Consider the following 21,579-nt stretch of genomic DNA (forward strand, 5'->3'; position numbering starts at 1 on the left):
AGTCATTAAAAGAGGTTTCCGAAAAGCACTGGGATTCACAAATATCAAAAATCCCTGAAAATTTTAAAAAAGGAAGTTTGGCGCTATGGGAGTTGAAAGATGCCACCCATTTTTAGATTTTTATATTATTATTTTCTTCTTTGTTGCTTCACAGGTGATTCGCGAACAAACCGTTACGGATTGCTCAGCGTTCGCGCGCGGTTGAAATAGGAACCGTATACGGACCGCACGCGACCCATTTTCAGAAAACCACAGCACATTATTTCGTATTTCTTCGTATTCTATCCGTTTGCGAACTCCGTATCCGATCCGATTGCGAATGATAAACAAACGGATCCGTTCGCGAACTTAAACTTTTGTCTGAGAAATACCATATAATGTGCTGTGGTTTTCTGAAAAAGGGTCGCGTGCGGTCCGNANNCGGTTCNTATTTCANCNGNGNNNNAACGCTGAGCGTCCGTAACGGATCCGTTTGCATTTTACCTGTGTTCTCAAATATCCTCATGTTAGTCTGGAACACCTCGTCTTCCTTACACTGGGTGTCCCAAAATTTATCGCTAAATTCCAAATGTTCAGTGCCACCTCTTCCCCCAAAATATAAAATGTAAAATCCCGTTTACTTTACCTCCAATCAGCAATTCCCAACATATCGTTTCGAATCCTGCCAATCCTAGAAGTTGTCTTTGAAGCCGTAATTGCTCCTCGCAGCTGCTCCTCAATGCCAGGTAGCCGGGATCCCGGAATCCGGAAACATCCTGCAACTTGAACGTTGTAAACTAAGTACTGATTTTTCCATATCCTTCCAGGTCATAGATTTTGCCCTTATCTACCCAGGTTTTCACGGAGGTCAACAAATATTTTCCAAATTATCGTCTTTAAATTAGAAGGGGCACGCAAAAAAAAAACAACTGTTCCGTTCGTAATCCAGAGACTTTGAGGAAACCTTGAAATAAGATGCATCTTTCTAAGTCATTTTCTTGAAAAAACCATCTGGCAAAGTTCAGAAGAAAAAGTTGTAGTTTATGGTTTATTGATGAAGGTATTCAAAATTCTCTTAGTTTTCTATCTTTTGGATTATGACGACGAACCAGTCTAAATCAGAGGACATATGATGAGAACTGACGTTCTTTTGCCTTTTGAAGCAATTTTTGAGGTTCTTGCCTCTGCTGATACCATCCGATTTCTGATTTTTGATCCTGGAGTTGGAAAGTCTATATTCGATAATTTAGAAACTTCCAATCTTTTCAGAAAATGTAATGCACATTTTTGGTACTTTGAAACTTTTAATAAAAGGATTGTGTATGGCTATGCTCTGCTCATTATTTGGGAGAAGCCATTTGTCATCTATTTTCGCATTGGAGGTGTTTGTAGTTTTCTATTCCCATTTGTTTTTGAAGCCTTTTCGAATGGTTTGTGAGAGATGTGAGATATTTTTTATAGTTTTAATTTCATTGAAAAACAGATTACAAACACAGTTTTATCAATAATTTGTGGTTTCATGATACTGACGCAACTGGAAGATTTATTGTTTTCTCTTTAAAAATAGAAGAGAAAAAACAGATTAAATAAATCTTTCAAGAAGTTCACAGGATACGGTAGTTGTTGAGGCAGACACACTTGTTATAACGATCACAGACTCCCTGAAAAAGTATACAAATTTAAAATTCAGAATAATCATCAAGTTTTCTCATTACCAAAACAGGAGAGCACATCTGAGAGCACATCATCTTGCATTTTGCACGGAACACAAATGAAGATGGCTTGAAGAGAGAATTCTGAACTTCTGATGGGAAGGAGGCTTCAGATTCAGAAGACGTGGCGAGAACAATGAGAAGGACCAAGAAGAAGCAGTTCATGATGGCTGGAAATGGTTGAATGAGAATCGGAGGAGTCGAAATGCTCAAAAATCACTTTCCGCAAGTTGAAAAATGACAGGAGGAGAGAAAAATAGAAGACATGTCGGATGAAAATAAGAATGTATCTCCAAATGAAAGTATAAGTATAATCAAGAGAATTTATAATTGTGTGGTCGGAAGTTGTACGGCTTCCTACACTTTCTTTTCTTATTAAAAAGTATGACATATCGGTAGAGAATGAAAAGGTTTGAAAGAGTAACAGAACGAATAATAACGTTACCTGTATTTTCTGATCAAAACTAATCAAAACTTTCTCACAGTGGGAGAAAGGAAATGGAAAATCAAGATTCTGGAAGAATGAATAAGAGAACGAAAAATAAAATAAAAGTAGGCGGTTGGAGAATGAGAAATGAAATAGGAATGAGTGACGGGATCTAGTCATAAAACCTTTCTTTCTTTTGAGACGAAGAAAAGAGGTGGAGCGTGTCTTAGGGATATCTCGGGCTTTTATATTAAGTAAGTTGACCTTTTTATCGCTAGTCTTCTAGATTTTTTATGGGTGTGAGGATTAGTCTACTTACCTCATCGGGGTTCTAAGACGAAATTAAATGAATTTAGAAAGAAGTGCTGGGTCTAACGATATGCTTTACAGATTGTCTAGAAATTCAGAATGGTAAAAATAATTTCATTATTTCAAATTGGTCAAGATTCTTTTTAATTTTCAAATTGTTAAAAAACAAATGAACTCTCGAAATTCGGAAAAATTCAAAACTGCCAGAACTTTATTATTCTGGTACGAAAAAAACGGAGCCATAGTCAGGAAACGCCGGTAGCCGTATTCAAGGTCCCAAAACGAACTACAGTAACCTAAAACATTTTTATTTTCAGGATTTAGTTTTCTCGATTTTTGTTCGTTGAGTAATTTATACCAGACGGTTTACGCCCCTTCGGGACTAAACTGTCTCGCTCCCGCTTACAATACCCGAAATCAAATGGAAAAGATTCTGACTCTTTTGAAATATAAGCTATGAAACTGTGATGAAACGAAAACAACATCCGAAAGAAAACTTCTGAAATTCCCAATTCTCACCCTTATTTTCTCAAATTTCAAACTGATATTCTCATATTCTTAATTTCGGAAATTCGAAAACACTAATATTTTTGGAACTCGAAGACCGGATTTTAGAAAAACCGAAATTTTTTTAAACACAATTTTTTGAAATTCATAATCTCAACACTTTATATTTTGCCGAATTCGTAAATTCAGAAAAATTGAGGTTCAAATTCACAGTCTAGAAAATTCAATCCTACCCCCATATTCAGAATTTAGGGATTCGAAAAATTGCAAATTCTGGATTCAAAGATTTTCAATCTCCCAAATTTTTTACTCTCAATTTGTCAACCTCTCATTTTCTGAAGTTCTGATTGACTGAATTTCTGAATTATCAAACTTTTGAATTAAACAATTCCCGAATTTCCTTTTTTAATTTCCAAAACTCAAAGTTCAGAGATTTGAATTTCGAAATTCAGAAATTCAAAACTCGCATTTTCAAAATTTGAAGTGCAGACGGTCTAGACATTGCAGAAACTACAGAACCGAATTTTAAAAATCGCATTTTATATAGATCAGAATATTCAAGTTAAAACCCTGAAAATTAAAGTAATTCATTAAGTTCTCTCATTTTTTCCCGGAGAGATCATTCTCATTTTTATCGCTGTTTCAGAATTTTTTCTCCCTTCAAACTTCAAAACCCATACTGAAAATCTATTTTCCCAAACACTCATTCTTTTCAAAAATAACGTAGATAAGTTCAAAAAACTGGGAGGCTATACGGAAACGACGTGAATATTGATTCAATAACTTTCTCAAGAGTTGCACTGTAGAAATAGAAGAACGTCTCCAGAAGACGTCAGAAAAAAAATTTCGAAAGTAGAAAAGTCCGGGCATAAACTAAGACGCACTTCTGAGCTATCTGTCCAGATGCGAGCAAAATCGGTTAAACTTGAGTGGGTGTAACGCCACGCGACATACATCCTCACATACAGAATTTGGTGAATGTTATTAGTAATTATATAAAACATCCCGAAACCATTTTTATAACCGATCAGAATTCCTACACCCAAATTTTTTAGAATATACCAGAAAATCCGACAAAACGCAGAAAATAATACCTCAAAAAATATTTTTTAGGTAGCTGTCGTTGTGGGACCTTCGGCCACGGCCAACGGTGTTACTCTTCTACAGTTTTCGATTTCTTTCTCTATTTTTCAGTTATTCCGCTTTTTCACATTTTCTGATTCAAAATTAAAGAATTCTCGTTGTTTTTCTTCTTAAATTAATGCAAATGTGAAAATAATGAAATCCTCTATATTTTCTGAAATAAAACATAACCCATTTTATAATAAAAAATTCCATGAAATTTATGCAAACAGTAATTAGGAAAGTCTGTATATTTCTACCCACTTTGTTTTTTTTCATTTTCTAAGTTCAAAATGATTCTTAAAAGATTTGAAGAAGAATGGCATCATAAAGATACCAAAATTCAAGATTTCAAGAACAAACTAAACAAAACCGATTTAGAATATTTCTGTTGTGTCAGCTGATAACACGAGCAGGAGAATAAAAACAGAAGATACAATTGGACAAAGAATACAATTTTTCCGATATCTGGAAATTTCAAGGCAATTCTCAAAAAGATTTGATTTCTATGTTCTCCTCAAACTAGGTATAATTACATATACTTTTATACCTATAGTAATCCAGCACACTATTCAAAACAACTTAGTTTCATTGTTCAGAAATCTAGACTGTTCTGGACTTATCCACCCACTCTGAAGTTTTCTCAAAATAGCAACTTTTACGTATTCAGAAGCACATCTAAATAAAGACACTGATCACTGGTTCCTTTAGATTGTTGAATGTACTCAGAAAATGATTATAAATTCAAAACATGACGATGGGTTTTAATAAACTGAATATTTAGGAATATTTCGAGAACAGTCATTGATAAGAAGAATAAGAAAAAAAAAAGAAGATGTTAGGTTTATAGAAAATTTATCTCTGCATAAAAATATGAATAATAAAGATTTGTGGGAGAGGAGAAGTTTATTTTCGTAGAAAGTAGACGTGCAATAGAATGGGAAATCATAATAAAAAAAAGAAAATAAATCCTCATGGAAACGATGAAAAGAAGATCAAAGAGTATTCTTTTGTTATACTTGCACTTGGGTTCTTATTGAATTTATCTTTTGAATTGATTCTTTAGGTGAATAGAAATATCAAGCTGGATTGATAATCCTGAGAAGATCAGTCACGATATTATACTTTTATAAGTTAAAGACGCTGCGGAGGAGGAAAGCTTGTAGGCGTGGCCAACGGTTCCCATATCGAGAAATACCCTAACCTAAAATTTCCGGTACTTTTTTTCTTGATAACTATTGCTTTTCCATAATTTTTGTGTTGAAAACCTCCAAATAAGTCGAAAAATAAAATTTTTCTAATTCTGAAACATTTCTGGACAACAGTTGAAAATCGAGAAGAAAAGTAAGGAAAAAAATAACTCGCTAATTACGGTAGTTCGACAGCAAACTACAAAAGTCAGTAGAAATATAAATATAACAATCAGTCATCGGATCGGAAAAATCCAAAAATGGAGAACGCTTGTACAGAATCCCAAAGTCAAAAAACAAAGATTTCCCATCATGTCTTCGGGTCCAGAAAATAACAAGAACGTCAATCACCCGGAAAGAATATCTAAGTTTTGTTGCATTTATTGAAGAATAATGCCTCATAATAAATCTTCTGTTCCCATTGAATAGTTGTTATGTAAAAAAAACATTTTGAGGAACGGAGACGCCTGATAAAAAGTCTAATTCCATCTGTTCGAGGTCCAAAGCCGTCTGGTTAAAGAAATAATACGCTTGTTTCAAAAAGAAGTGAAGAGTATAAAGTTCAGAATCTTTCTGAGCTGAATCACTAAAAAAGATTTTTACAAACCCGGCAACATGCCATTGAAAACAACAAGAAAAATCATTTTCGACACAATTATATTTTTGCAGATACAAGAAATCAAACATTTTTCATGAATACTAAAGACTTTTAGTCTATTAGGCTGAACAGAAAGTTTCTTCCTTTTTTACAGGGCTGTTTTTGAGGCTCCATTTCTGGTTCTAGAAGAGGTGCACCGGGCAAAACTTTTTTTGTTGGAGAGCTGTGCTCAGTGTCTATTAGATCGTAAATTTGTTAATTTTTGTCCCACTTCGTGTTGGAGAAATGACGATTCTTTTGGTCCTTATCCGACTGCACATTCGCAACATGATTATATTTTTTTTATTTGGTTTTCAAACGCCTAATATTCGCAAGAAAATTGTGAATGTATGTAAGGGACATGTTCGGTCATCACCTATAATTTATGTTTGGTTCGAAAAATTCCACCCGGGGGAGTTTATTTTGAAAGATGGCAACGACCTAGTGAGTTGGATCTCGATCAATTGCTAAAAGTCGTGAAGACGGATCTAATTCGGCTCCGCGTCACTTCGAAACCAGTTTAAAACCGTGGTAATGCAGGCGAATGGATACATTTCGGACCACAAAAACAACTTTAGGGTTTTCAAATATGCTTTTTCTGATCTGATAGAACACATTCTGAAAATCGGAAAATTTAAGAATTTTTTGACTTTTGAGAGCATCAAATTTTGGATTTTTTCGATTTTCATTATGTGTTCAATCCGAAAAAGCATACTTGAAAACCCTAAAATTGTTTCTGTAGTCTGAATATTGTCAATTGGCCTGCATTACCAAAGTTTCGAAATGACGGGTTTCGAAGTGACGCGGAGCCTCTATTTCAAACCACTCGTAAAATGTCAAATACATTGTACGTTAATCAACCAAGTATTGTGAACGGATTGAAGTCTTTCGCATGTTTCTCCTATCATTTCTTCACACGTTCAGTTATCATTTCTTCACACGTTCAGGGTGGATGATCTAATTAGCGTAAATGAAAAGTGGGTAAACTGCTCTAACAATGTGAGGAAGCGTCAGTTGATTGACGAAGATCCGCTAGCTCTGGACATCCCGAAACCCAAATTTCACGTGAAAAAGGGGATTCGTTGTGTTTGATGATCTGTCAGAGGAATGGAGGCTGGGAACTTTTAGATGAAGGTCTCATTATAACTGCCGTCTCGTATAGTTCCTAATTAGAAAATTGAATTTGGCAGTTGAAGCAAATCAACAAAAGTTCACATTCAACGCGACAATGCGAGATCGCTTGTGATCAGAGGGATCAGCCAAAAATTCAAGTCGCTTGGCTGAACTATTATTCTGCACCCTCCGTGTTTTCCGGAACTTGCCCTTTCAAATAAATGATCTTTCGGTGATCTTAAACGTCATCTTGATAGCAAAGACTTCAATTGAAAAGATGACCCCAAAAATGAGTTGGCTCACTTTTTCAATCGCTGCTCTCCTCGTTCAGGTCCCATGGAATCAAGAAATTACCGGAGCGTTGGCAGACAACAATGCGGCGATGGCTGTACGCAGAGTGAACACTAATAGAGAATCACACACTGTTGCGACAGAAGCCTACCGCATCTCCAAAAAGCTCAAATAACATTCAGGATTACTCTTAATAGACCTATACTGATTAGAACCTTTCAACTCTTATTTTATTTTCCCAAAAGGATTTTGGAGACATCTAGTTCAAGATAAATGAGTAACTCGTACACAAATCACATGCGACAAGATTCTAGTTCCTCTATAATTATAATCACTTTTTTTTATTTTTCAGTTCATTCATCTTTTGGTTAGAAGGATTCGCAGAGAATGAGTTGTCTTGATTCGTTGGTAACTATTACTCGAGTTTTTTCTTTGGTTTTGTCAGCGACTTGTTTCATCTTTTATCTGATTATATTGGTTTTTGCATGCCGACTTTTCAAAAAGTTTCATGTGTTTTTCATGTAAGTTGCTTCAGTTTCGATCCATATTTTGTGACAACAAGTTATAATTTCAGAGTATTTTACATATCAATGATCTTCACTCGTTCAGTAGCTATTTTCATTAGAGCTTGTGGATACTTTCTGGTTTTGTTCCGAGAGGAAGGAGTCCCTTCCGAACTTCTTGATGTTCTATGGATCGCCAAGTTTGCTGCTCAGGCTGCAGCTCTTTGTTGTATACTAGAGAGAAGTTATGCTACCTTCTTTGCCAACAACTACGAAAATTTCAAACGATGCAATTTTATTGTAGTTTGTATTTTAGCTTGTGCAAGTTCTTGCTCTTCCAAGCCTTGTTATAAACTTTGTTTCATTTCAGACCGCCTGCTCCGGATTGTCATACATAGATGCCAGTAGTGATTTAGGTCGCAAAATCCATTCATTTGGTTACGGTATCTTTTTTGTAGTTGTAAGTTAATCTTTTGTTATTCCTAGAGTTCTTTTTTCTTGTTCCAGACAACGACAATGCTAATTAAGATCAACAGACGGCTGGTGAAAAAGTCGTCAGCGGGAAAGTGCAGACTATCAGAGAGGTATCAATTAGCGGAGAATATCAAGGCTCTCCGGTGAGTTCGATGGTTTCTAAAGCTTTCGCGTGATTAAAGAGAAATTAGTAATGCGCGTTTTCTAAATGAACATATTGAGCTCTAACTGAAAAATTTAGGTAAATCATGCTTGTAAGCCAGAACTGCCATAGTTTTCTTCAGAATCAACATATTCGGATCAACTATATTAGATATGATAGAACTTGACGAGTACTACAAAATGATACTATTTGGAAAACTGTATCATGCCTATGAACGAAGTTATAAGTAATAGAAGGGCTGAATCGGACCTGTTCTGGCCCTGCCTGTTTTTTTTCGGCCAGTTTCGTCAGTAACGCAGTTCAGAGATACAGTTTTCCAAATTGAATCATTTTGTAGTACTCATCGAGTTCTATCATATCTGATTGGTCAAAAAATATTGATTCTGAAAGAAGCAATGACAGGGCCACGAAGACCAGCCAAGGGCCAGGTTTACAAATGTAAATTTTTTCCAGGCTCCTCGTTCCATTTGTACTTTCCATAACTGGCAATGCGATCATGTTATCAATTGGAATTATCTTTTTCAATGTGGATACTGTCTTCAGCCTTCCCGAATGTCGCCTAGTCCCTTCATATCTTCCAGTCTTCTATTTAGTTCTGATTGTTCGTTTATTTTCAGAATGACGCCTGTTGTTTAGATCTATTTTCAGACAACTACAATTCTCAACTTGGCTGCTCCTCTTTACGTACTCTATCATAATCGCAAAACGCTCCAAAATCGAAAAATTGGAGTTTCGGAGGTTAGTTGTAGATGACGTTATGATGCTATCGCACAGGCATCATCACGTCACTGTAAATTCTATTCTCATTTCAACCTAATTTTATTAAGATTCGAAACGTGCTCGGCGTGAATATTGTCGGTAATGGAGTGGCGGAAGACAAAGAGCAATACTTTCAGCAATACAGGAACCAGTGGGCCTGATGTCGTGTGGAGCATACTCAATGGCGCTTTTTTGGCTCATCTAATTAGGCGACGGCTCACCATCCATACAACCCAATTCATTTGAGCTAGGACAGACACAAAGAAGTACAGCTCAAATGACGTGGGTTTTAGATCAAAACGATTGGAAACAAGTAGTGGGCGGACGGACGGACCAATACACACACAAATTGGGTCGAGCTGAATGGAAAAATGAATGCTAAAAGAGTCGGCCAGCACTCACTTTTTCTCGCCCATTCACTTTTTTTTCTTCCACCTACACTGTTGCTCTTCCTGTTTCTTTTTGTGTCTTCAAAGACCCCACTCATTTTTTTTTTGAAAAAAAAAACAATTTATGTTGCAAAATGTTTCCAATTGGTTTTGTTTCATTCTGGTACACTCTCTTTGAATCGGACTAGAGTGCAGCAGGTAAAGTGAGTTCATTTCGAATTCAATTCAGAATCTGCACGTGGGTGTTGGATAGAAAGAATAGAGGAGAAAGAGGCATTGTTCTAGAAGGATTACTGTAGATTTGAAAAATAAGTTATGTAGGACATAACTCAAAGCTGAAAACCAAGGCCAATGGGCAAAAGGCTTTGCTTGAGAAACGGCTTAAGACGAGTTTTTCAATAAAACGAGTTTTTCAATAAAAATCCGAATTTTTCAATAACGGCAGGCCTGAATTCACAAACTTCTGAATTTCTAAGGTTTCGAAATTGCTGAATTCTAAATTCTTGAAAATTCGAATTTCCCCATTTCCCAAGGTTTTCAAACCTTCCGAACTTCCCTAATTTCAGGATGACTAAATTTTTGGAACTCTGAAGTCCGGGATATTTGAATTTCCGAGAAATCTGGATTTTTCGATAGCCAAAATATTTTAATTTCTGTGCTTCCATTTTCTGAATTCCACGCTTTTGAACTTCCAAAATTTTGAATTGTCAAGATTTCACAGGCTTCACTGCCAATTCTAAATCACACTGAAAATCTAGGGCTGAAGTCCTAAAACGCTAAATAAAAATTATTTTGCTTGTTCCGGATATTGATTCCGAATATTTTTCCACCACTTGTTTCGATGAATCTACAAAAAAAGATCCCCCGCGGAAATTCCTTTTGACAAAAAGTGGTCCATCGGTTGACCAGATGTTCCCTAATATTTGTGATCCCTTCACTCCGCACAGCATAATTAATCGGCTGATGATGACACCCCGATGCAATACGTTTCCGTGATTTGGGTCGTGTTTTTTTTTTCAAATTTTAATTTTGTTTACCTCTCGATGTTTACTCTCGGATCTTTGGAAGTTTCTTTATGATGTGCTGACATCGGAAATATTACTGGAGATAACCTTAAACGACATTTAATAATTCGATCCTGGTATGAGAAGAGTGCATCTGTGGGGAGGAAGTGTTGAATTTTTTATTTCTCTATATTCTCCCTTGCAATTTTTAGTCAGAATCCTACAAAAAAAAAAACAGAAGAGTGAGTTTCGTCAAATCCGGATTTTCGGTTGTTTTAATACTTTGAATACCAAGTAGATCAGATTCTTAGCTCTAATCCAAATCATCCTCTGATCTGCTTCATACCACGAGCTGTTTTGACTTGATGAGCTGTAGAATACATGTACCCTAATCCAAATCCAGATCAGATCCTGATTTGCCAAGTCGACAGTTTTCGGAATGCTCCTGTTGCTCCCTCTTTCTACCCCCACACACAATCTTGATAAAGTAGTTCGGAGAATATGGAGACACACATCACGTCACACACCTTGTCATCTGAATTCATCATTGTCTGTCAGCTAGTTTTCTATTTATTTTTGGATTTCATTGTTCCAAATTTGGAAAGAAAAAATCCGATTTTTGAATGTCGGCGTCAGCATAATTGAACAGATTCTGAATTTGGATTTTCAAAGATGATGAGAGGATGATGATGATGGGGAGAAACAATGATTTAAAAATTCTCTGACCGACAGGTCAGTTTGCATTTAATTCCACATCGGTGCACATGCAATTGTAGGGGAAAAATAGAGAGCAACAATTTGTCGTGTCTCCATCCGGAACTCCTACGCTAACGTTGTTCAAGTGACGGGACCCTCGCGGCAGATTCCTAGAACGGGCGGTATGAAAACATAACGAGTATTATTTTTTTAGGTTTTGAAAATAAAAGTGTAGGTGTTGAATCGAATGATTAAGTAGGGGAAGATCTATGTACTTCTAAACGTTGTCTGCTTCGGAAGTTTGGAGATCAGAAGTCGATCGGTTCAGGAGGATCAGAGTGCACTGGTAAAGCTAGGAAGGATATCTAAAAACGTATTACTTCGTTTTTATCTTATCCGTCTGAGGCGGATTCAGCGGACGCAAAATCTTCTCTCTTGTTCGACAGAAACGGTTTTTGACGCTTGGGGAGTCTTTCCGTTTACCCGATAAGTTTCCGAATCAAGAAAACATTGACTCTTTTTAGGTGCTCCGCTCCACGGAAACCGTTTGTTCGTAGTCTGATAGACTATCTACACATTACAAGTCGTTCAAAAATCATCCAAAAGCAAGAAGTCAAAGGTCTTGACAAAATGAGTAATTGTTTCCAGCTCAAAAATAAGTCAATGAGTAATTTTATACAGTTACACTGATGACGTAAAATCATACTTTCGCCCTCCTATCACTCGAGCCCACACACTTTTTCTGACGACAATCAGTTTATCAGTGAAACTGAAGTATGTCTCGATTTTTCATCAATAATTCTATGAAGGTTGGTCTCTCTGGTCAGAAAACAGAGACGAATTGTCAGCAATGTTCTGTAGCATGAACTTAAGTAGTCTTTTTTTAAAAAGACGAATGAGTAATTTATGATTGGGTCAGAATGTACAGGGTGGCCGATAATGATAGGACGTTTTTTTTGAGAGCTCCTTGGCCCGGCGCCAAAGAATAATTTTGAAAACTTTCGAAACTAATAGAAAGTAGGGACCCTCTATAAGCAGTGATTTATATCATTTGGTACCATTTTGTTTTTTGTTCAGAATTATGAAGACTTCTCCACACCAACCCATGATCGCGACTTTTCTCGAGATGGGGTGCACGTGTTGATGTGGCTAGAAGACTTGGAGTTTCTTCATCAGGTGTCCGAAATGTTTTTGAAAATATCCAAAAGGATCAGAGGAACCTACTAAAACAAAAATTAAGACCACCATTAACTTTGAACATTCACCAGACTCGGGGAATCTCAAACGTCAAATTGAGCAAAAAAAATGGGGTTTAGCCTTGGTATTGCATGGTCCAGAGTTCAAAAAATCGGAACATAGGATTTAAACACTTGCAGCTACTGTATCTACCGCAAACTGTTCCTTTCTTATACATCCGGGGCCTGCAGACGCGAAAAATGCAAAAAACTATTTTCACACCTCCACCTGCGGCGGGTGTCAGGCGAGATCTAGGGTGACGTAATGAGTTTCCCTGATGAAACTCTTCCGAGCCGTCGGGATCAGGGACAATTGTTACCAAAAGATGACAACGAATCTCCTGAACGTATTTTATCTTCAAATTGCCTTTCCGTAAAAATTTCAAAGTTTGGGATAGAATCACGGCAACCAATACTAATTTTTTGGTTTTTGGTGAAAATCAGCTCGCAGGTCTACCGAATGACAGTTTTGATGCATAATTTGTTGTCCTGGGCCACTCAGCAGTTTGTTGGACATATTTAAAACCATCTGTAAGACTCAGCACCGTCTTGTAGATCGAAATCCACAATTGCGGTCTCAGACGCTCATTTTCCTAGAAAACTCGGCTACGATTGGGGGCCCTCTAACTCCACGGATTTCAGTCCGATGGACTTTAATGTATGGAATCTTTTGAAGAACAAGATCTCAGGAATCTCCCACTGTTTTTTGGACTTTCTGTAAAGTCCATTTCAAAAGTTCTAGGGCGACTTTGACGTCAACTACAGTCGCCGCACAGCCAAATTTTTTATCATGCGTTTGGAGGCTTCTGTCAAAGCTCGTGGTTCTAATCATGACTACTTGTTATAAAACTAAAATTCTTACATATTTTGAATATTTTGATAAAGTTATTACAGTCATAAAACGTTTTTCTAAAAAATGGGAGACGTTTAGAAACGTCCTATCATTATCGGCCACCCTGTATATGTTTCTCTTTATGAGTACTATATGTGTCAGTACCGTAGATCCATATGAAGGCTGTGCAAGTTACGACCGCGGTCGGCCGCGACTGACCTAAATCGTGGGTAGCTTGCATTGGACCAATCAGCCTGTTCTTTAGAAAATACGCTCACTATCAGTGTCTCAGAAACCACTAGGACCGCTAGGCCGCCATATCCTACGCATTCCCGAAGTATCATAATAAATGAATGCGGCCGGAGGTCGAACAGTCTCGATTTATATCTTTTATGATCGTCAATTCCTTCGAGGTGAACTGTCATCTGAAGATCTGAAAGTCTCCTCCACCAAACATTGATCCATTACCTCCGGTGTCCGGATGTTGCCTACGTGAATTTCCAGTCAAGAATTTTCCAGATTAGTAACGTGATTTCGATCAAGTTCTTGACTGGAAGTGCAATTCTTGGGAAAAAAAGGAAATTAATAGTAATAGAGGAATACAAACACGGAATTGTCGTCGTTTTTTCACCTTCGTCAAGTGATGTGATTTTCAGAGGGTGGCGCTAATTCAAATTCAAATTTCCGGACGTCTTATTTTCCCGGTACTACTAGAAATGATTCCCGTAGTGATCTGTTGTCAGAGACAACAAAGTTCTTTTTTGTTTTGTGTTTTTTGTGCTCCTCGTTAAATTGGCCACTTCTCTTTCGATTCATGTTAATTGAATAGAGAAAAAGGAATAAAACATAAGGAATGCGTGTCATTGCGACATCCTCTCTCCTTCAGATGACGTGCCTCCCACCCGGAGCGGCGGCGACGACGAAATCGACGTCACAAAAGATATGGAGACGCAGAATTTCAAAGGGATACGCTCGCTTTCGCTACAACGGACCATTAATTTGGGTGGGAGCAAAAAATTGGAGAGTAGTCCCGAAAGTGGGCATCCGAGCAAAAAAAGTGAGAGATAGAAAAAAGAAGAGCAAGTGGACACAAGTAAATGATGTCAGAAAGAGGAAGTGGGTCAGATCAGATCATCATTTTTGAGCTGTTTCCAAAAAAGTAGATCATCTAATTACGTAACTAATTAAGAAGTCAAAGAACATAACTTGGTTTTTTGAAGGGAAAGTTGCATATTTTTGAACGGGGTGGGCGTGGATTTGATCTCTATATTTTTAATCAACGCAGGTTTTCCGCTCATTGCCGTACGTTTGATACTCAGCTAACGAAAATAAGGTTGCAACTTCACGTTCGCTGAGACGCGAATCCTGACCAGGCCTTTCGGAACCCTGTGTTTTGAAAATCAGCTCCTTTTCAGAGTTCTCTATTGGATTACTGTAGTGACGATTTTTAGCTGTTTTCTGATCTGGAAGTAGAAGTGCAGATTTAGAACTGATCCTTTGAGCCAAAAATCTAGGTTTCCAGACTTCAGTGTATCCCTAGTTGCACTTAAACACTATGAGTTACATATAGTCGGATAGATTTTACAAATATAAGAAGCTTGATGTTCTTGGAAAGTTCGAAACATGTCTCAGACACTTCTCTGATACCAAAAAAAAAATGAATCAGTTTCTTGGCACGAACCCCTCTTTTTCACTTTATCATGATGATCCCTGCCAGATGACGTGACTTCCATTTTGTTTGTTGTTTTCTCATTTGTGGTCGTTGTGTCTGTCATCATTAAGTGTTTTGAAACCTAATCAACACAGCAGGTCAATTATGAACCACTTCCTGCTCACCTGTCTTGATCTCTTTCTTTTTCTTTCTCATCTCCTTCTCTTTCTTTTTTCTCTAGTAGCTCTTTTTTGTTGTGACGTCTTCTGGAACAGCTGAGTCCAGCGACCACCCAAATTGCACTTTTTGGGGGCTGTCTTTTTTTTTCAGAAACGGATCTCTGAAATTTTAATTCAAAAAGGAGAAGGTTTTAGGTTTCAAAAGTGCAGACATCCATAACGTCTTTTCTTTGGATTTTTGTACTAATCAATTATCTGTTAAGTATTTTTGGAAAAGTCATATTTTGGTGTGACGGAAGTAACTGACTCGATCATCAAACTCAAAAAAGGAAACAGGTCTCAAGGGATCTCAAAAATGCAGAAATCAACGAAGATCATTTCCAAGAATAAAAAATCTTAAAATGAAAAAAAATGGAAAAGAAGATGTGATGAAAACCCTCGTCCGATTATCCAGCTTGTCCCTTCCGTTTCTAGTCTTGTCGCTTTGCTCGATGACCACTCGGCGGGGTTCGTTTTTGTGCTTCATTGAGTTATTGGTGTTGGTCCGAAAAAGAAGAAGAAGTAGAAGAAAAATAGAAAAATGATGTCAGATATTGAAAAGTGAGAGTGGCGTTCCGGATTGACTTGAAACTTGTGCAGGAAGTTAGAAATTGGAAAAAAAGGAGAAGAAGACAAACATCTGGAGCAAGAATTTTGCTCCGAAAAGCCAGTTTTTCGTGGTTTCGACTCGTAACTCTCTGACCTGGAAATTTGAGAAGGTGGTGAATTTTTTGTATGCGGTGGTGGGTGCAACGTAAACTCAGTTTTTGGGATTTTCAAAAGTTTTCAAAATTCCAGAATTCCGAGTTTTCAAAATTAATAAAAAAAATTACGAGATTCTTGAACTTTGAAGTTTCGGGAATCAGAAGTTTTCTTTTTGAATTCTGATATTCTGATATTCTGGAATTCTGAGATTCTGAGATTCCGGGATCCTGAGTTTCTGAGATCCTGAGATTCAAGAATCCTGAGATTCTGAAAACCTGAGGTTTTGGAATTCTGAGATTCTGGAATCCAGTGGTTCTGGAATTCTAAAAACCTGAATGTTTAGTCTGTTAAGATAAATATTTCAACTTCTTGTAAGATCCTGGAATTCCTGAACTTTCAAATAAAAAAATCCTGAACTTTCAAATAAAAAAATCCTGAACTTTCAAATAAAAAAATCCATGATGTTTCCGAGAAGAAACATTATGTAGATCCTCATCACCTCAACTACCGTACTCTCTTTGCTTCACATCGTCAACCCACGTGAAAGTTTTGCCGGAAAAGAAATCACGTAGGTCTAATTCCAGGAGCTTCTCCTAAATTCCGGATGGTTCGAGAAGAATTGAGAATCCTCTTCTTCTTATTTTCCTACTTCTTCTGCATCTTCCAAAGTACACAACACTTTTCCTATCATGTCTTTTTCTTCTCATTTTGTTGCGCATTTCCGTTCGAGCAAGAGCCTCGCAGTGGCGGTCGTTTCCGGTCCCGGGTGGGGGTGGAATCAAAAAAATTACGTTGAATCTGACCCTCTATTGTTACTCAATTTCGTTCTTTTTTATTAGATTTTTTGGATCAGATCTCTTGATCTTGATCTAGATGCTCTCTCCCTATCTTCTTTTACTTTCTCAATTTTAATAATTCTATCCGTTTTTTCCACCCTCGCTTCTACTCTAACGACATGATAAGCTAATTTTGAAAAAAAAGGCGACAAAAAACATGACGCCGAAGAGCTATGAAAATTAGCTCAATTGAAGTGATCCACGAGGCAATACACGTCATTTTTTGATTGGTAATTAGCTCATAAGGAACCTGGATTTGCTCTAGTGTGGCCTCCTATCTTCTAAACGCTTCCGCATATTTTTTTGTCGCTGCTTTTCTCTTCACTGTTTCTAGATGTCCAAAAGCTCAACTAAAAATGAGTTGGTTGACCTAGTGAACTCGATTCGAAACCCGAAACTTTTGAGAACCTAACTTTGAAAAACGACTGCGACTACATCTTCAACGTCACCTATAAATCAATCTTCAGAGCTTTTTCCCCAATTCTGAACTTATCAAATCTTGTTCTTCATAAATTAAAACTTTCGGGATAAAACAGAATCCCAGTTTGGTGGTCCTCATATATTATTCCGATCTCTTCTCCTTCTTTTTCCTTTTCCTTTTCCTTCTGTCGTCAGAAGACATGTTCCTTTTCATGTTTTTTTGAGTGCACAAAAAACAAACAATAAATTTCCAGAGACAAAACTCGTCATTCTACTTATCAAATCAACAGAAAGCTGAAAATGGATCATACCAAAAAATGGTTCGCCTGAAAAAAAAGGTGAGGGGTAGATCAAAATGACTCGACTCACAAAAAACAATTTTCGGAAAAAAAATGAAAAGAGAGGGAGAGAGCCAAGATGAGCTGATTTTGAGCCGCGCGATTAGCAATATCGTTTTTAGACAGGTTTAGGACCACATATATGACACGACGTAAGCATTTTTCCTTTTCGATGATACGTGACGAAGTTTCAACAGTGATTCTAGAGAAAACCGTGGGACGATAAGGAGATAATACAGTGCGAGGGAAGAAGTGACTAGCGTAAATGGTCGTTTTCTCGGAATGGATGAGTACATACAAGAAGAGGAAGAAGAGGAAATGTACCTGGTTTTAAAAAGGAAATCATTCAGATCCGTTTCTAGTTTGATAAAAAATCTCGGTTTGCATATCAGTGACCATAAAAACTACCGTAGTTGTTCTTTTTTGAATACTGAGCAATCTTTAAAAATTGGATGTATAAAAGGAAAAGAAATTGGCCGAGAATTGAAGTTTTAGGTTTTTAGAAACGTATTTTAATGCACACTTTTCAAAAATTTGGAACTTCAGGAATTTCAAAAAAAATTTCAAAAAAAGTCCCAAAATTACGAAATTTCATTTTTTTTTAAATTTAGAAAACTCGGACCCACCGGGCCAGCCCGGCCCTGATGTCTCAGGAACATTCTAATGTCTTGCTATGACGCATCGAAACATTTGATCTTAATTTTTCCTGGAGACACTGTCTGAATCTCGGAGCAATCAGAAAATAAAGTGCACAAATCACGTTGTGAACTTTCTGGTTTCTGCCTAGTTATTTAAATTCCAAGAGCTATTAACTGCAGACACTTTAAGTTTCGTCCCGATCTACATGTAGGATTATACCTGGAATTTGGATGTTTGGAATCTCTATTTTCAGAATGTTTCTTATTTTATCCAATCCGTTTTGTATTATCATATGACTTTTGACACGTCATCTTATCTTTACACAAACCTTTTTCTAGATACCTTTCAAAAATGTCCTGGTGGATTAGGAGAAAGAACCGCTTCCCAAATTTTTCTCAAAAAAATTAGCCGAGTTGTAGAGAAAATGCTCCGAGCACATCCTGCGTCTCTTCGTCTCATATATTCTCTCCGTCTCACTGCGTGTGTGCCGGCTCCGTGAGATAGAAGGGGCGGTGTCTGTCATCTGAAAGAGGGGCGTGGCTTGACAACTGTGTCATCTCATCTCATCTTATCCTACTCTCCTCCTATATAAAACAGACACGGATCGGAAGTTGTCACTAACGTCTTCGAAACTTTTTTTCGAGATGCTCTTGTTCCAGCACTATGCTCGGATAATTTTGGATCTTTCTTTTTTTTTTGAAAATTATATTCTGGAATTCTACTTTTTACTTTCTATATGTGTTAGTATTTTCTCGTATTTTTCATTCTCTGAGAACCCTGATCTTAACATTACTGTACCTCGATCATCACACTTTTTTTGAAAACCATAATTCAAAACTTTACGAATATCAAAAATTTCTCATTCTTGTACCGTCCTTGCTCTTTAATTTTGTCTTTGCTACTTTGTTTTTTTAATACTTGAGGTTGGTTTTTTTGGATAGCGAACTTCTCGGATAGAATGATTCGGTGGCCTAGCGGCCCTAGTAGTTTTTGTGTCGCTGAACAAAAATACCCACAGCCTGAATCACGGTCGGCCGCGGGCGACCACAATTTGCACAGCCTGGCTCTTCAACTGTATCTCTACTGCCTTGTTTTGTATTGTTTTATGTTTGACTCATAAACCTCTCAAATCAAGGCTCCTGTCTGATCCAGAAACCAAAGTAGACTCTCTGAAAAAACCAAAAGAACTAAAAATATGTGATTGGTCAAAAAGCACATCCTCCTTCCTGTCTTCCCTTCCCTTTTAATCGCAAATCAGTGTCCTTTAGCCTTAAGATACTACATACACCACTTGGCTTTTGAGCTTTTCATTCCATCTTATCTTTTTCAAGCATCATATTTAATTTTTGGGATCTTTTTGGGGAGACGAGGAATTAAAAAACCGTCTAGATATTAGATTTCCCGTTTTCAGAAGAAGACTCTCTTTTCTTTTCTTTTCTTTTAGATTCTGGATTTGGATCTTTTTTTTGGATTTTTATGAATCTAGGTATCACGTCTAGGTGTCACGTCAAAATAGGTGTCACGTCAAAATCTTCTTGCCCAGATGACGTGCCATCTTTCTCAAATCTAGCTCAAATTTCATTGACCCATTCGGTTACTTGACCTGATTCCGCTTCAGGTGGGAGTATCCTCTGTAGAAGTTGTTTGATATTTCCAATTTCAAAAAAAGTGTAGGAAGAGGGGCGGGGTTGAAAATCAAAAACAAACAAACATTTGTGAAAATGAATGAAAAAACGGGGAGGGATAAAAAAGGAAAGAGGGGTAATAGTAGGGACCAAAAAAGGCTGCACTTCCTTTAGCCTCTCCTCCAGTTTCTTCTTCATCTTCTTCAGTGTCCCGTCGCCCCCGTCTATTCTCTCTCTATTCCTCTTCTCCCTATTTGACTTCTCCTGGTGTAGGCGGGAAGGACCTGGAGCTGCCATCCGAGTGACCCCCTCGTCATTTCTCCCACACCGATGTCGGTGACATTCGAAGCCACATCCATTTACTTCTAGAATAACCTTGAATGGGAATCGAAGAAGGTCCGAAACAAGTGTAAAGAATGAAATCGAGATAAACAAAATGAAACTTTAGGCTCCGTCCATCCATCCTCACTTAAATTGAGGGTTTAGAGCCAAGGGTGTGATTAAAAACAGTTGGTCACTCTGACAAAGATTTTTTATGCTTTTCATTCATTTTGAAAAACTGATGTGATGTGAACTTGTAAACCCTATCATTACCACCCTCACTTCAATAGTTTTAAAGAGAAGTTTCAAAGATAAAACACAAAAAACAAGTGATTTCAACTCTCCACCCCCACCTAGACTAGAGCATTTACGAATTTTGAAGGTTACGATGATTTCAGAAATATTTAAGAGCGACGCTTCGAAAGAGAGTTTCAGATGACTCGTCTCACCAGATCTTGACCAGGTATTCCCTATTGAATACAGTTTCTTTGACCTGGTATGTTTTATGAATCAAGATGTTTTCGTGACCTGAAAATGGCATCATTTCGGCATTCTCGTATTCTCCTAGGTACCGTCTAGAATTAGCGTATATAATCAGAATTCATGATGAGATGATGAGTTGGTTGCTCAGTTACTGTTCATCAGTCTTGTAACCAAAATTTTTATATCCTTTTTTCTGTACGCTTCATTTCTAGACTTACTGTAAAACCTAAAACCTGAAGGGCCCACACACTGTCTTCCAAAGAAATCGTCTTCAAACATCATCTCCTCCGACTATATAATCTGAAACTATCCAATCCGTCCGTCCGTCATTCAGACGCTCATTAAGAATATTGTGAACATCTGAAAAAGATTACGATAGCTCTTATGTAAGCTTCTTATCTGTATGAACACTTTCTCAAAGTGCTTGATTCTTTCTCGTTTTCTCACTTTTCTCTTCTTCTTGAGCATTTTTCAGCAATTTTTTCAAAGATACATACTGCAATTAGTGTCTGAAATTTGAAAATGCTTGCACTTGGAAAGAAGATTCTAGACACGATGTAGCCTAAAAAGTATTCCTGATCTTATGCTTCTTCTCGAAACTCATCGCGTCCGGAAGTTGTAGAATGTTCACGTAGTATCCACCTTTTTTATGCTTTTCGGCACGAAATTTGCACATCAACTCGATGAAGATGCCTCGCCTAATTTGGGCGGATTAAGAAACAACGGAAAAGCGCAATCGGTGGCTTTTTAGTCCCAGTAGATCGTCATCAATAAGGAAAAAGTACATCCGAATATTTGAATTTCTTTTAAAAGTGGGGTCTTGAACGGAAAATAGTCAAGGGATTTCAGATGTTCGACTTCAAAACAGTTTTTGTCGACAGTATCGGCCTCTAGTGTGGATTTTCATTCACTAAGAAGAAAAACCATCTTGAAAAATGATGATTCGCTCTAAAATTTCAAAATTTTCAGAAAGCGGGCCGGCCATCTTTTCCATAAGTATG

The 21,579-nt window shown here is 37.3% G+C and overlaps 2 protein-coding genes across 2 annotated transcripts; one reads left to right on the forward strand and one right to left on the reverse strand.

The window, feature by feature from the left end:
- Positions 1-1,583: 1,583 nt before the first annotated feature.
- On the reverse strand, positions 1,584-1,856 carry CBG09756 (the record flags this gene model as incomplete). The annotated part of the gene is made up of 2 exons (XM_002641424.1): positions 1,584-1,640; positions 1,695-1,856. 2 exons carry the CDS (start codon positions 1,854-1,856, stop codon positions 1,584-1,586), a joined length of 219 nt encoding a protein of 72 aa, XP_002641470.1.
- Positions 1,857-7,877: 6,021 nt separating this feature from the next.
- On the forward strand, positions 7,878-9,568 carry CBG09758 (the record flags this gene model as incomplete). The annotated part of the gene is made up of 6 exons (XM_045244124.1): positions 7,878-8,093; positions 8,161-8,250; positions 8,298-8,407; positions 8,881-9,028; positions 9,076-9,165; positions 9,434-9,568. 6 exons carry the CDS (start codon positions 7,878-7,880, stop codon positions 9,566-9,568), a joined length of 789 nt encoding a protein of 262 aa, XP_045094103.1.
- Positions 9,569-21,579: the final 12,011 nt, after the last annotated feature.

This window comes from Caenorhabditis briggsae, assembly GCF_000004555.2.
Source record: "Caenorhabditis briggsae complete genome, chrIII, whole genome shotgun sequence".
Taxonomy (NCBI): Eukaryota; Metazoa; Nematoda; class Chromadorea; order Rhabditida; family Rhabditidae; genus Caenorhabditis; species Caenorhabditis briggsae.